The sequence below is a fragment of the Labeo rohita genome, chromosome 22, assembly GCF_022985175.1.
Source record: "Labeo rohita strain BAU-BD-2019 chromosome 22, IGBB_LRoh.1.0, whole genome shotgun sequence".
Classification (NCBI taxonomy): domain Eukaryota; kingdom Metazoa; phylum Chordata; class Actinopteri; order Cypriniformes; family Cyprinidae; genus Labeo; species Labeo rohita.
This window is the reverse complement of record NC_066890.1, coordinates 37,541,147-37,557,197: the sequence shown is the minus strand read 5'-3', so window position 1 is coordinate 37,557,197 and position 16,051 is coordinate 37,541,147. Positions and strand designations below refer to the sequence as shown.

The window sequence follows — 16,051 nt, the reverse complement described above, 5'->3', positions numbered from 1 at the left end:
TTAATGAATAAATGTAAAAAAAATGTTGAATTTCATACTTTCTAATACTTTTTTCGTAATGCCTGTATATAAAATATCTATTTTATTTCATAGTAATTTTATGTTTTGGGTTCATTTGACATTTCATTCGTATCATTATTAATCTCCAATTTATTTAAAATGCTATAATATATGTTATTAATATAAATGTTTTTGTTGAAATTAAAAATGGACTTATTTATAATAGTGATTACTTTTTATTTTTTTATAAATATACTATATACTATATTATACATATAATATAATATAATATAATATATTAAAATAATATTTAATATTAATTTATAAACTGAACAATAGCTAGAAATGTACAAAATTAAAAATGTTGAATGTCATACTTTCTAATACTTTTCTAATAATAAATATTTTATTTTATAGCCATTTTAAGTATTTGGGATAATTTAATATTTAATTTTTATATTTAATATTTCATTTATTTTAAATGTTATAATATGTTATTAATATAAATGTTTTTGTTCAAATGAACAATTTTCTTATTTATAATAGTGTTCACTATTCTTTAAATATATAAAATAAAACGTACACATATATTCATAAAAAACTGAACAATAATTCCTAATAAATGTAAAAAAAAATTAATGATTTATTTTCTTTATATATGTATCTTTATAATTTTAAATATTTAATTTATTAATAGATTTGTTAAAACATTACAATTTTGTATTCTGAAAACTAAAAAAAAAATATTACAAAGAATAATATGAAAAATGACTGCATGTAAATACTTTTTTTCTATAATTTTAAAATCTATAATTTAATTCATTTTTATATTTCTAAACGTATAATATTATACAATTATTTTTATATAAATATATAAATATGTAATAAATATATTAAATTAATATTTTATAATAATAATAATTTGTATCAATATTATGTGTTATATTTTTTTATTTTAGATTTTTAGATTTTATATAGTTTTTATTATATAAAGTTTACAAAAAGGAAAAAGTTCACTTGGTTCTATAGAAATACAAAATTAATTCTGTGCTTCCAATTAATTTTGAAACAAAAAAGACGATATACATGTAAACACAACCAATATACTTGCATTTCGAAATGCACAATACTCACTTCCTTTGCTGATCTTGATGATCAGACTGCCGTTGAGCACCGTGCAGCCACGCAGTGCCTGAGCGGCGGTGACCGAGTCCACCGTCTTCACCCCCGTACACAGTTTGGGACAGCGACCGGTGCAGGGCGTGCAGTTCAACCTGAACGAAAGACAGCGATGGGTTTTTAATCAAGCAAGCCTGCAGACGCTCAAAGCCAATAACTGTTGCTTTACGCATGCATTCGTCATGATGTCAGCAGCTGGCACCGCTTTTCGAGATTGCGATCGCCTCGGGGCCAAACATATTGTTCCCTGCCCGCTAAAGTCTCATGTCACCTGCGCTGCTGTCATTGTTGTGTTTGGAACGGGCCCAAGCCCGCTGGAACGGATCGTGCGCTGCAATGCAGCAATGCATCTGAAAGCAGAGGGTCAGCGAGGGCAAACGTGAAAACACAATCCCGCCGAGACTCAACTAAATACCACGGATAGTTGTGTTGGCTTTGAAGTACGCGACCTCCGCATCCGTCCCGTATGAAGAGAGACGAGGCCTTTTGATGCAAGAATCGGCAATAAGATACTGTGGAAAGATCTAATCGTTGAAACGGGAGCGTAATGAATCCCTGCGGCGCAGAGCATTTGTATAATTCTGTTGCTTAATTTGATCACTTTTTAACCAAACGAGAGAGTAACGTTATGTAATTGTGCTCGAATCTTGCTCAAATGTTGCAGGAGAGGGTGGGAGGGGAATCCGCTGCTATTTTTCTTAATTCATTTAGAGTTACAACATGTGAGATTTCATCAATCACCATCTGTCTTAATTATCTGATTTTACTAAAAACAAGTCAAAAACTTAAAGGAAAAAAGAAAATAAGTGGCATCTGATTCATATATTGTTAGCTGTACGTGTTTGATTCACTCAGACAAACCAGTTCATAACCAGTCATTTGCGTGGAAATCGGACTACACTGATTGTGCTGTGTGTTTTTGATTCACTAAAAAGAATCAGTTCGTAAGAGTCATTCATTTGGCAATCAGAGTCGCACAGTATGTTTTTAAATGAATACAAAAGAATCTTGATTCTACTGAAAAAGAATCAACTCATAAGATTCATTCATTCAACAATCAGATTACTCTAGTCAGAGTATGTTTTTAAGTATGTTTTTAAATGAATACAAAAGAATCAGCTCAAAGAATCATTTGCGTGAAAATCGGACTACACTGGTTGTGCTGTACTGAATGTTTTTGATTCACTTAAAAGAAAAGACTCAGTCATTCATTTAAGAATTTTTTTTCACTGGTTGGGCTGTATGATTTTGATTCACTAAAAAGAATCAACTCATACGAGTCATTCAATCAGCAATCAGATTACTCTAGTCACACAGTATGCTTTTGAATGAATACAAAAGAATCAGCTCAAAGAATCATTCGCGTGAAAATCAGATTACACTGCTTGTGCTGTATCATTTTGATTCACTTAAAAGAACAGACTCAGAGTCATTTAGAATTTAGACTACATTTGCTATACTGTATGATTTTGATTCACTAAAAAGAATCGGCTCATAAGAGTCACTTATTTAACGATCAGATAACTCTAATCACACAGTATGTTCTTGATAGACTACAAAAGATTCATTTGCATAGAATCAGATTACACTGGTTGTGCTGCAAGTTTTTGATTCACTAAAAAGAATCAATTCATTAGAGTCACTCATTCGGAAACCACAGTCACATGTTTTTTACTCTAGTCACAGACACTCACATGCTTTTGATTGACTACAAACGAATCTACTCGAATCATTTGCGTGTAACTCAGACTACACTGGGTGTGCTGTATGATTTTGATTCGCTAAAAAGAATCAGCTCATAAGAGTCTTTCATTTAGGAATCAAACTACACGAATTGTGCTGTATGTATTTGATTCACTAAAAAGAATCAGCTCATAAGCTGGTTGTGCTCATACACTGGTGGTGCTGTGTGATTCTGATTCACTAAAAAGAATCAACTCATAAGATCGATTCATGCAAAAATCAGATTAGTCTAGTCACACAGTATGTTTTTTATTGACTACAAACAAATCAGCTCAAAGAGTCATTTGCGTGGAAACTGGACTACACTGGTTGTGTTGTAAGTTTTTGATTCACTCAAAATAATCAACCGAGTCAGTTATTCGGCAATCAGATTACTCTAGTCACACAATATGTTTTTGACTAAAAAAGAATCAGCTCAAAGAATCATTTGCGTGAAAATCAGACTACACTTGTCGTGTTGTATATTTTTGATTCACTAAAAAGAATCAGGTCATAAGAGTCATTCATTCAACAATCAGATAACTAGTCACATAGTTTGTTTTTGAGTGACTACAAAAGAATCAGCTCAAAGAATCATTTGCGTGAAAATCAGACTACACTGGTCGTGTTGTATATTTTTGATTCACTAAAAAGAATCAGGTCATAAGAGTCATTCATTCAACAATCAGATAACTAGTCACATAGTTTGTTTTTGAGTGACTACAAAAGAATCTGCTCAAAGAGTCATTTGTTTGGAGTCATCAGCTTAAAGAATCATTTGCATTGAAATCGGACTACACTGATTGTGCTGTATGTTTTTGATTCACTAAAAAGAATCAAGTCATAAGAGTCAATCATTTGGTCATAGTCAAAAGCATATAGCCCAACCAGTTTATTGTGATTCATATGAAACTGATTGTGCTGTATGCTTTTGACTAATTATAAGACGACATTCGATTTTTGGAATCATCTGATTTTTCGTATAAGAATCAATTGTTTGGGAATCACATTACACAAGTCATCCTGTACATTTTTGATTCATTTGGAAATCAGATTACACTGCTTGTGTTGTATGTTTTTGATTCACTAAAAAGAATCAACTCATAAGAGTCATTCATTCAACAATCAGACAACTAGAAACACATTTTGTTTTTGACTGACTACAAAAGAATCATCTCCTAAGAGCAATTTGTGTGGAAATTAGATTACACTGTTTGTGTTGCATGTTTTTGATTCAGTAAAAAGAATCAACTCATAAGAGTCATTCACTCAACAATCAGATAACTAGTCACACAGTTTGTTTTTGACTGACTACAAAAGAATCAGCTCAAAGAATCATTTGTTTAGAAATCTGACTACACTGGTTGTGCTGTATCATTTTGATTCACTAAAAAGAATCAACTCTGAAGAGTCATTCATTCAGCAATCAGATTACTCTAGTCACACAGTATGTTTTTGACCGAGCAAAAGATTCAGCTCAAAAAGTCATCTGAGTGGAAACTGGACTACACTGGGTGTGCCCTACCATTTTGATTCACTAAAAAGAATCAACTCATAAAAGTTATCCATTTGCCAATCACAAAGAATCGTCTCATAAAAGCAATTTGTGTGGAAATCAGATTACACTGTTTGTGTTGTATGTTTTTGATTCACTAAAAAGAATCAACTCAGAGTCATTCATTCAGAAATCAGACAGTCACAGTATGTTTTTAATTGACAACAAACGAATCAGCTCAAAGAATCATTTGAGTGGAAAATGGACTACACTGGTTGTGCTGTATGTTTTTGATTCACTAAACAATCAACTCAGAGTCATTCATTCAACCATCAGATTACTTTAGTACTTCAGTATGTTCTTGACTGACTACAAAAGAATCAGCTCAGAGTCATTTATATGGAAATCGGACTACACTGGTTGTGCTGCATCACTGCATCAAAAAAAAAAAAATCAGCTTATAAGAGTCATCCATTCAACAATCAGATTACTAGTCACACAGTTTGTTTTTGACTGACTTCAAAAGAATCGTCTCATAAGAGCAATTTGTGTGGAAATCAGATTACACTGTGTTTATGTTTTTGATTACACTGTGTTGCATGTTTTTGATTCACTAAAAAGAATCAACTCTTAAGAGTCATTCATTCGGCAATCAGATTACTCTAGTCACACAGTATGTTTTTAAATGACTACAAAAGAATCAGCTCAAAGAATCATTTGCATGACAGTTGGACTACACTGGTTGTGTTGTATGATTTTGATTCACTAAAAAGAATCACCTCATTAAAGTCAATTATTCAGCAATCAGATTGCTCTAGTCACACAGTATGTTTTTGAATGACTACAAAAGAATCAGCTCGAATCATTTGTGTGGAAATCAGATTGTGCTGTATGTTTTTGATTCACAAAAAAAACCAAACAAACAAACAAAATAAACACATAAGAGCCATTCATTCAGCAATCAGATTACTCTAGTCACAAAGTATGTTTTTGATTGACCAAAAAAATGGCCAAATAAATTATTCTTAGGAGCTAATCAGACTTCACTGGTTGTGCTATATATTTTTGACTGTAAGAATTAGTTCATAAGAGTCAGTTCAAAAAGAATTGGCTCATAACACTCGTTCCTTTGGTACGATGATAACAGTAGTTGTGCTACACATTATTGAGCCACTAAAAAGAATCATCTCAAAGGAGTCATTTGTTTGGAATCTGGGTTACACTGATTGTGCTGTATGTTATTAATTCACTAAAAGCAATAAGCTCAAGAATAATTAGTTCTGAAAGCAGATACTGGTTGCACTGTATGCTTTTGATTCACTAAAAAGAATTGGTTCATAAGAGTCATTTGTTAAGGAATCAGAAAGGAATCGGCTTATAAGAGTTGTTTTTTGAAAATCAGATCAACTCCAGTCAACACTATGTTTTCAAATCACTGAAAAGAAATGGCTCATAAGACTCATTTGTTTAGAAATCAGATTATACTGGTTGTGCTGTACGTTATAGATTCACTAATAAGAATCAGCACAAAGAGTGATATATGAGAACTAATTCCAGTTTTGCAGATCCACGCCACGTGGATTCGTTTCAAACGCACACCAACGCCCAAAAAAGTTTTTACATTTAAACCCCTTTGAATATCATTCAAGTGCAGCTGAATTTCGTTCCCACTTCGTCATCTTTTAATTTGGAAAATAACAGGGATGGAAGGATGGGGCGCACTGTTATGAAATGGGACTTATTACCGCATGACTGCCTTTCACAAAGGCGAAAGGTGGCCGGACGAGAAAGACAAGCCAATGACGTCACTTCAAAACAAAATTCCTGGAAAACCGAGATCGCATCAAGCTCCCACAACTGCAGCGCTCCGACATGGGGACAAAGGAATCAAAAGGCCAGTGAAACAGCCACCTTTTTAAAGCCCCCCGAGACCCCAGCGAATGCAAACAAAGGCTGCCATTGTTCCCGCGAGGCTGCGTTTTACTCCCGTTCGCAGTGTTAATTCTCTGTTTATTTGTGCGTTAATAATTCCCACACATGAAGCTGGACGTGCAAACCAGCATGTGCGCAAGCTTCCGGACGTTCCCGGGCAGCCAAACGGACTCAGGCTCAAAAAAAAGGCCGCTAGTGTCGCTTTCCGACACACAACGTTGTTTTGGTTTGGCTCATTATACTTCCGCTTAGCTTGACAAATTCAGCCGGATTGCAAATGACTCGGATGGAATAATCAGGGTGGCATTTTATCACGCTCTTAACACTTGACACCGGCCATTATAATCCACTCGTTTTCAATTTGCCGTGACTGACGAAAAGACTAAATGATGTTATGATACTTTTAGAACAGTTTTATCTTCTCCCCGGTCAAGTTGAGCGTGACAACCGGTTCGTTAATTTTCTAAACGACCAAAACAAATCACAGCGTTAACCAGAAACATCTACTTCAAGCCTGCAGCACATGATTCACTCTTTAAACAGTCATTTATATAGAAGTGGGAAAAAGTGTCACAAAACTTGTCAAGAACATTTTATATTTTAGAAATTATTTTAATACAGAAATGATATTTTTAAGAAATTGTGTAAAGTGTATGTGTGTATATTTTAATAATTATATTACAATTATTTAATTATTTTATAACAATTTAATCTTCATTTTTTAAATCAACCTTTTTTTTTAAAACCTTTTTCATTTAAAAATATTTAAATAAACCTTATATTTACATATCATATTTTAATTTATAATGACAATTCAGAGGAAAAATGTTTAATTTAATCAAATAATTCAAATAAGCACAAAAAACAAAAAAAATGCTTAGACCATAATGTTTCTTTTAATAATCTTAAAGATTATTTCTGTATTGTGAAATTTTTTTTACAATTACATGATTTGTTCATGATAGTTGACGAGTTATTCTCTTTTCTCCTCAGTTATGTTATCTTTAATTTAAAATTTAATTTGTTATTTTAATAATTTAATATTTGAATACAATCATATTTCATTTTAAATTATTTAATTTTTACTGATAGAAATTTAGAAATGCATGTAGTTAGATTTACCAGAATAATTCTTAAAAAAACCCCAATAAAATAAAATATATTGTGCAAATAAGAATTGAGAGAAAATGTGCTGAACTGTCATGAAAATGTCAATGCAATAAAAAACTAAAAAATGTTTCTTGTTATTTCACAGTGAAATGTGGCCTGTGACATTTTGAAACTCATTTCCAAGTGTTGGATTGATTTTCACTGTTAACAGCCCCTGATATATTCTCAGGCATAAGACGTAGTCTTGGCCCTTCAGTTCAACTTTGTGATTTGTTTATCTAACTTGAAACTCCTAAAACTCATTCTGCCGCTGTTTTTCATCAACTCATGTCTAACGTGGAGCGAAATCTGATTAGAGTTGATTGTAAAGTGTAATGCTGTTTAACGGTAGCAGTCGGTCTCCTGCAGCTGCATTTATTTAAAAGGAAAAAAAAGAAAAGGTAGTACGTACGAGGTGGAATTCATGGTGGTGTATCCAGACGGGCATTCTGGGATACAGGCTCCGTTGTGGATAACGTACTCATGGCAGTCGCCGCTCTTGCCCTTACACTGGTTGTGGAGATCCTGGCAGAATTTAAAGGACACACAGCGCCATCCCTTGAAGGTGTAGTAGCCCGGCGGGCAGCGCTCCACGCAGGTGTCGCCAAACAGGAAGTTGCGACAAGCCACGCATTTGGTCGAGTTCCCTGGCACGGAGCAGCCGCCCAGACACTGGTCGTGACAGCACTCCTTATGGTGGGTACAAGCTCCGTGGACGCATTCGGAAGGGCAAACTGTGAGGGAAAAAAAAGAGTGAGAAAGAACTTGTTAGATTCATTTTCTTTAATACCAGAAACTACAGGTAAAAGCATTTTTTTATTTATTTATTTATTTATTTTTTTTACACACTGCTCAATCTGGAGATTTGTCTTTTTATAAGAGTTTCAGATCAGTGGAAAGAAATCCTCCAAAATGCCTTACGTATGTTATTTTATAGCAGTTTATCTATTCGCGTTTTTAAATTTCAATTACGGTACATATTTTAAAGGCCTTTTTCTCAATTCAAAAGTTTTTCCTCCACTTTAGCAGCACTTACATAAACCAAAACTTAGAGTTTCCTTCCCATCTATATTCTGAAGGATATTACAGAAGGAATTGTTCATATAACTTTCGGCTGGTTTTTTACAACATTATATTCTTAAAAACATGGTTAAAAAGCATATTTTTCAGGGTGTTGACAGTATTTTCTGATTTATAGAGGGATAAAAAGAGATATCCACAATCCCTTCTACAAAAACCTTCGACTTTAATATGTAAACAAAATTACACAAGAATTTTAAACTCAGCTTTATCCAATGTTCTGGAAAATTCTGCAACTTAGAACATGTTTAACTAGAGAATGCCTTGTTTGCATGTTAAACATAAAATAAAACTTGTTAAACAAAAAATATTTGCAATTCTTAATGTATTCAATCAACCTAGGAAACATGCAATGAAAAAAAAAATGGCGTAGAATTTTTTTTTTGTGAAATTGTTGGTAAATTTCAAAATGATTAAGAAACGGCAAGTAACACTTTTAATTAAACATGAAAGTAAGTCGAAAAACTAGTTTCTTGCAATAATCTTTTTTTGTTTTATTTACCACTGTCATTTTTTACAGTGTGGTGGTATCAATTACTGAAATTTATTTTACCATTATTTCACATTAACATTATGTTTTGGGCTGAAATAAAGAACACATATCAGCTGAAACATCACGTTAAAAATGAAATGTAAAGATATTCTAAAAGTCGATCTGAGGTTGGCAGCATCGTTCTACGCCTTTCGTCAGGCAGAAAGGAAGTGATTCAGAGTCGTGTTTGGCCGCAGGGCCATCTGGAAGTGAAGCCTGTGCATGGCAGGGTGCGAGAATTAATGAATACAGCGGTCTGTAAGTCATCTTCCTCGTCTCACACTAGCTGCCTGCTAGACCACAACAAAGAAACTCCAGGACAAAAGTGTTCCAGAAACATGCAAGGAATAGCATTCTACAATAAAATAGTATGCATACTGTGTACAGCATCCACATTTTCAGTATGCACGGAAGACGCTGGGATACTGCATTTGACAATGTCCAAGATACAACCAGACTTGCATGATTTACTGCGTGTAGTGTTATGAACCAAATCTGAATTAATACTTTTGTTAAAAAATCTTCTACTTTACTAATTTAATCAGACTGACAAGAGACATTTAAACACAAATTAATTATTATTTTATTAAAAATAATAAATATATACATTTTAATTTATATTTTTAAAATAAACACTAAAATAACCTTAAATATATAACTATTTAGATAACTTGACACCATTAGTGCAATAAAAAAAACAGAAAAAAATATGTCCTTTATTTATTCATTCATAATACTTTTCCACACACTAGTTTTTCTAAACAATATTGTTTCCATTGTACAGTACATACGTTTTCTTTTATGGCAAGAATCATTAGGATATTAAGTAAAAATCATGTTCTATGAAGATATTTTGTAAATTTCCTACCATAAATACATCAAAAGTTGATTCAACTTTAAATGCGTTTTTCTCAATATTTTACACCCTCAGATTCCAGATTTTCGAATAGTTGTATCTCAGCCAAATATTGTCCTATCAGCCTAATATTGACTATTGTCCTATTAAAAAAAAGAACCTTATGACTGGTTTTGTAGTCCAGGGTCACATTTTCATCAAAACTAAATAAAATTTTGAAAAGATTAATAAATTACACAATTAAACATGTATAAAGTATTTACATTTATAAACAGTGCCGTGTGCTGTTTCCTACACTATTTATTAAAAAAACAGTTGTATCTAGTGTACATTATATGCTCTACAGTATGCAATATACTAGCATTTAATTATTAGAAAACTATAAAAACAGTGATTTATTTGTGATAAAAATTAAGTAACACTTAAATAATAAATTATACAATTAAAAATAAAAATTATTTGTTTTTATTAAGAAAGTATTATTCATTATAGATTTTTTAAAAGATTTTTAAACTAATTTCATTTAAATTATATGATTTCTAAAAAACATTCAGTTAAAGTAGTAAAAACAATTAATACAAATAAATAACTGTGTACTGTTCTATATAGTCTTTGAAAAATATATAAATAAATATAAAATTGCCCAGTATAGAAATATTTTCACCTAAATTTTATATAATGAAAAATTTTAATTTGTAATTATAAAATGCTTTATAATAAATAATACAATTAAACGTAAAAAAAAAAGTACATTAATCAATAAACATTGATATAAAACAATGACATTATACTTTTCATTTTGTTTCACACTACAGGAGAGCACACATGTACATATTTATATAAAGCCCCATCTAAGCGTGTTAAAGCGCAAGCACAGCATGCATCAATGCAATCCAGACTCAACAGAAACGCCACCTCCTAAGACTATTTCATACATGTCGGACGCGACCGGCCTTCCAGGTTACAGTGGAGAAGCAAATCTGTTAGACTTCATTAGTGCCATAAAACCCTCCATCATGTGACACCGGGCCGCCCCACAGAAGCAAAACAACATGGACCCTTCTGTCTGTCAGCGACGGGGCAGACCATCCCACTGCCTGACTGAAATATAAAAGGGCAAATGGGGCCGATAGGTGACGGGGATTAGGGGGGGGGAAAGATCCTGAAAGCATTCACAACAAACCAGAATTAAAAAAAGACAAAAAAGGGGAAAAAGTGTTTGAAGTGTTTAATAATCCTAAAGTGGTTTATTTTACCACTGCCTGCTTCAGTTGCAAGGCCCATCCTCGTTTATACACTCCACACAGTCTTTCAAAGACTCTCGATCCAGTTAAAACTCCAGTCCGTGTTTCCGCAGCACCCTCAGATCCGCCCTCACCCTTAACCAATGTTTTTGCTGTCCGTGGAAGGCAGCCATTCAACGGCCTCTTCCAACAGAGAGCGATATCCGCCCAGCGTTAACCCACGACGTGCCGGCAGACAGGCGGCAGACGGATGCAGCGGGAACGCCAGAATACACGAGGACAGGCAGGAGCGAGCATGCAGACGGGCGCAGCCTCCACTCTCGCAGCATTCCACACATACGCCAGCGATTGCAGGACAGCGTAACCCTGAACAAAACACAACCCCCCTCCTTCCACCCCACCCTATCAGGACAGCCTCCGCGGCGTCTCCCCAAGGATGATCCCTGTGTAAACACACACATCTTCTCTCTGCGGCCTTTATAGTCCCTCCTGCGTTCATTCATAAGCATTGTGTGGGTTCTGATGTATCATTTCTAGTTCTTTTATGCATTTATTCAATTTAGCATTTAAAATTTAATTCTGCAACCAGAATCTTGTCCTTTCTTCAAATATATCTCAGTAAACTTGATGTCAACAAACTTCGGATTTGTATGAATAATCAATTGCAATACTATGTCCAATTAATTTAATACTTTTTTTTTTTATACTATTTTTTTATGACAAAATCTTAAAATAGGTGCTACGCTGGGCCAAACATGAATATCCACAAAAATTTTGCTAGTGTTATAAAATTCAAAATCTGATAATAATAAAATTTTTATATAAATTGTATATACGTTTTAATGCATTTTTATTTTTGACCAATGTTATTTATTATTAGTAAATAAATATAATTAATTATAAAAACAAATGTTATATTTAATATAAATTTCAGTCTATTACTATATCATTATATAACTGCCTATAAATAAAAAGTAAATAAATAACTGAATATATATGAATATCCATAATAATTTGGCTAGCGATATAAAATTTTAATTTCATTTTTTAAAAATAATAAATAAAAAAGGAGGTTATTTTATATAAAATTCTGCATTTTAATTTTACTTTGATTTTGGCCAATAATATTTAATTTTAGTAAAAAAAAATATAATTAATTATATAAGTGCACATATGTTATAATTAATATTAATTTCTGAGTATTACTAGGTATAATTTAAAAGCTGCCTATAAACAATAGTGTAAATGACATTCATTTCTGTGCCCATTAACTGCCTATAAATAAAAAAAATTACATTAAAAAAAAAATTATAGCAGGTGCCATGTTGTGACAAAAATGAATAGCAACAATAATTTTGCTAGCGATATACAAATTAAATTGATTTTTAAAAAGTGATAAGTAAAAAAAGGAGGTTATTTTTATATAAAATTGTGTATGTTTTAACTTTTATTTGTTTTTGGCCAATAATATTTCATTTTAGCAAACAAAAATTATAATTAATTAAATAAAATAACATATGACATTAATTTATTTAATTTATTATATTTTTGTTTACTTATTTACAGTACACAGAAATTAATATTGAATATAATGTTATATTCATTACATTTCTGTGTATTAATAGGTACCTTTATAAAGCTGCCTATAAATAAAAATGTAAAATTAATTTGTGTATTACTGTAAATATGTAAATGTGAATAAATAAAGAAAAAATATATATAAAACTTAAATCAGATTTTTATTTTAAAAATGATAAATGGTTTAAATGTTTAATTTCATTTTATTTTTGGACAATATTTAATATTAGTAAATAGAAATGATAAATTGTATAAATGAATTTTCTGTGTATTAATAGGTATTATATAGTAGCCTATAAATAAAAATGTAAATAAATAAATATAATTAAACAGCAGGTATGTTGTGCTAAATATGAATATTTACAATCATTTTGGTGGTGATATTAATTTTTAATCTGATTTAAAAAGAATAATGAATAAAGTTCTCTTTGTGTCATTTTTAAAAATTATTTTAAACATTAAAAAATATGTATATTAGATTATTTATTAGTTTATTAAAGAAATAATATTTCTGGCCAACATTTCAGATAAGAAAATAACATTAAATTTAAAATGAACAATATAAATGAATGTTATATTCAATCCAACATTCATTTTTGTTCATTACTAGGAATCACAATATAGCAGCCTATAAATAAAAATGTAAATAAAAAAAATGATAAATTACATCAAATGAGAATATTCCCAATAAATTTAGAAGTGAAAAAATTTGAACCAGGCAAAAAAAAAAAAATTATATATTAATATATCAATAATAAAAAAACATTATTAATATTTTCATTATAGATAAATAATATAAAATAATATTCTTTAGTATTTTTGGACAATAATAATGTAATGGTACATATTTCACTAAATAAATATATATATATATAAAAAAAAAAAAAACAACTATTTGGTCAAACCCCCTCTTAAAGACTAAGCAAATACATGCATATCAAGAAAATATCATCAAAAGGCTGAAAAACATTGAGACGTAATTGTTTTTGCCATATCGCCGAGCCCTAGTGACATGAGCATGAAACGGTCCATAAACACGCTTCCCTATATTCACTCTGAGGTCACGGGTCAGCAGCATTCACAAAAAACTCATGCGGATTCCCCATAAGAACACGCTAATGCATTCACACGTGCGCGCCCGAGCGCTTGGATGGCGTTTTACTATATTTGGCCGCGCTCGCATGTCTCGGGCCTCAAAAGATTTACTGTAAACGCTACTGATCATTTGTTGAGAGGCGTACGGCTTACGAGAGCGGAGGCAGAGCGAGGAAGTCGGGGGAGGGGAGGCTAGAAATGTAAACAAAACCAAACCCGTAAATAGGGGAGGGAAGAAAGCCTCGAGGCGCTCGCTTAGGAGGAAAAGAAAGAAAGCACTGGAACGCAGCCGAAAGTATGAAAGCACCTTACGCAACCTTGCCCTGGAAAATGCACAGAAATGTGACAAACACACTGGCCGGGTGACCCGTCATTCAAGGTTCATCGGTCCAAGAGCTCGACAAACAAAAACAAGCTTCACAAGAGTCATCCAGACCGCTGATATCATTACGCAATGCAGGTGAACAGGAAGCGCAAAGGTGATTCACTATCAGGCCGTTGTAAATTCCAAGGAGTTCACAAGCAAAACCGAATGCTAATTCAGACACGGAAACCTAGTAGCAGTTCATTTAATCAATCGGAAGATGTTCTTTTTGTGTTTTAAGGGCGCAAGTGTGCTCAGTTCACCACAGGAGCGAGCCGTGGACCTGCTTGGGCAAGTTGTGGGAGTGTCTGTAATGAACACGCATCCCACAACACCTGAACAGAAAACATGGGCAGAACGTCCGTGTAGTAAAGCTACAACACTCACTTTGTCTTTTTTTAGAACTAAATTAGACTAATTCCAGTCAAAGGAATTGGATTCATGCGGATTATTCTTCATTCATACAGTAGTCATAGCCGTGGTTGGTTGGTGCTCATTCTGAAGATCTCCAACGCAGGGCGCCAACTTTTGCATCAAAGTATTAAAAATGTAATACAGGATGAGTGATTTTCACTTTTGCATTGTGCAACCTCCAAAAACTGGTTCAAAGACTTCAACCAAGTGATGCACGATATTGGATTTTTTTTGAAGGCATCCGTGATATTTTAACTCATTTTGGCCAATACCGATAGGTTTCCTTTTGTTTGGAAACAGCAAGTCTCTCTTGTGCAGAGATTCTAAACTAATTATTTTTATTTATTATTTTCAGCATCATTTTTCTTCGCCGCCAAACACTGAATTTTTCAGTTATTTATGAGACACCGCTTTGCCACCAAACTAGGAATTTTCCGTTATTTATGAGACAACATTTCCTTGCCAAACAGAATTTTCCATTATTTGAGACCAAACACGGTATTCCCTGTTAATTATAAGACAACGCTTTCTTGCAAAACATGGATTTTTTTTGTGTTATAAGACAACGCTTGCCCACCAAACACAGAACGTTCCGTTATTTATGGGACGCTTCACCACCAAACATGGAATTTTTTCCTTAGTATGACATAACGTTTCACCAGCAAACACAGAATTTTCCGTTATTTATGAGAGGTTTCCCACCAAAAATGGAATTTTCCTTTATGAGACCCGCCAAACACAGGATTTTCCAATAATTATCAGACAACGCCTTCCCGCCAAACACGGAATTTCCTGTTATTTATGAGACAACACTTTCCTGCCAAACACGGAATTTTCCATTATTTATGAGACCTTGCTCTGCAACCAAACATGGAATTTTCCATTATTTATAACATGCTTGTCCGCCAAATTAGGAATTTTCCATTATTTACAAGAAAACGCTTCGCTGCCAAGCACAGATTTTTTTCTGTGACAACGCTTTCCCGCCAAACACAGAATTTTTCGTTTTCTGACACAACGCTTCCCCACCAAACATGGAATTTTCATTTATTTATGAGACCATGCTTTGTAGCCAAACACAGAATTTTCCATTATTTGTGAGACACCGCTTCCTCACCAAAACACGCAAATTCTGTTATTTACGAGACCACGTTTTGCTGCCAAACACAGAATTTTTCTTTATTTGAGACAAGCTTTCACGTCAAACATGGAATTTTCCGTTAATTATGACACAACGCTTTCCAGCAAAACATGGAATTGTTTCATTATTTATAAGACAACACTTCCCCACCAAACACAGAATTTTCCATTATTTATGAGACCATGCTTCCCCACCAAACAGGGAATTTTCAGTTATTTGCGAGTCAATGGTTCCCTGCAAAACACAGAATTTTCAGTTTTTTATGAGGAA

The 16,051-nt window shown here is 32.9% G+C and overlaps 1 protein-coding gene across 1 annotated transcript in view; it reads right to left on the bottom strand.

Moving 5' to 3' along the window:
- insrb (insulin receptor b) overlaps positions 1–16,051 on the bottom strand; it is a 106,611-nt gene that overhangs the window by 18,063 nt on the left and 72,497 nt on the right. Inside the window, exons 3-4 of the mRNA XM_051095207.1 lie at positions 7,890–8,211; positions 1,135–1,274 (exon numbers count right to left, since the gene is read on the bottom strand). Coding sequence (XP_050951164.1) covers positions 1,135–1,274; positions 7,890–8,211 — 462 coding nt within the window. The remainder of the gene's footprint in view (positions 1–1,134; positions 1,275–7,889; positions 8,212–16,051) is intronic.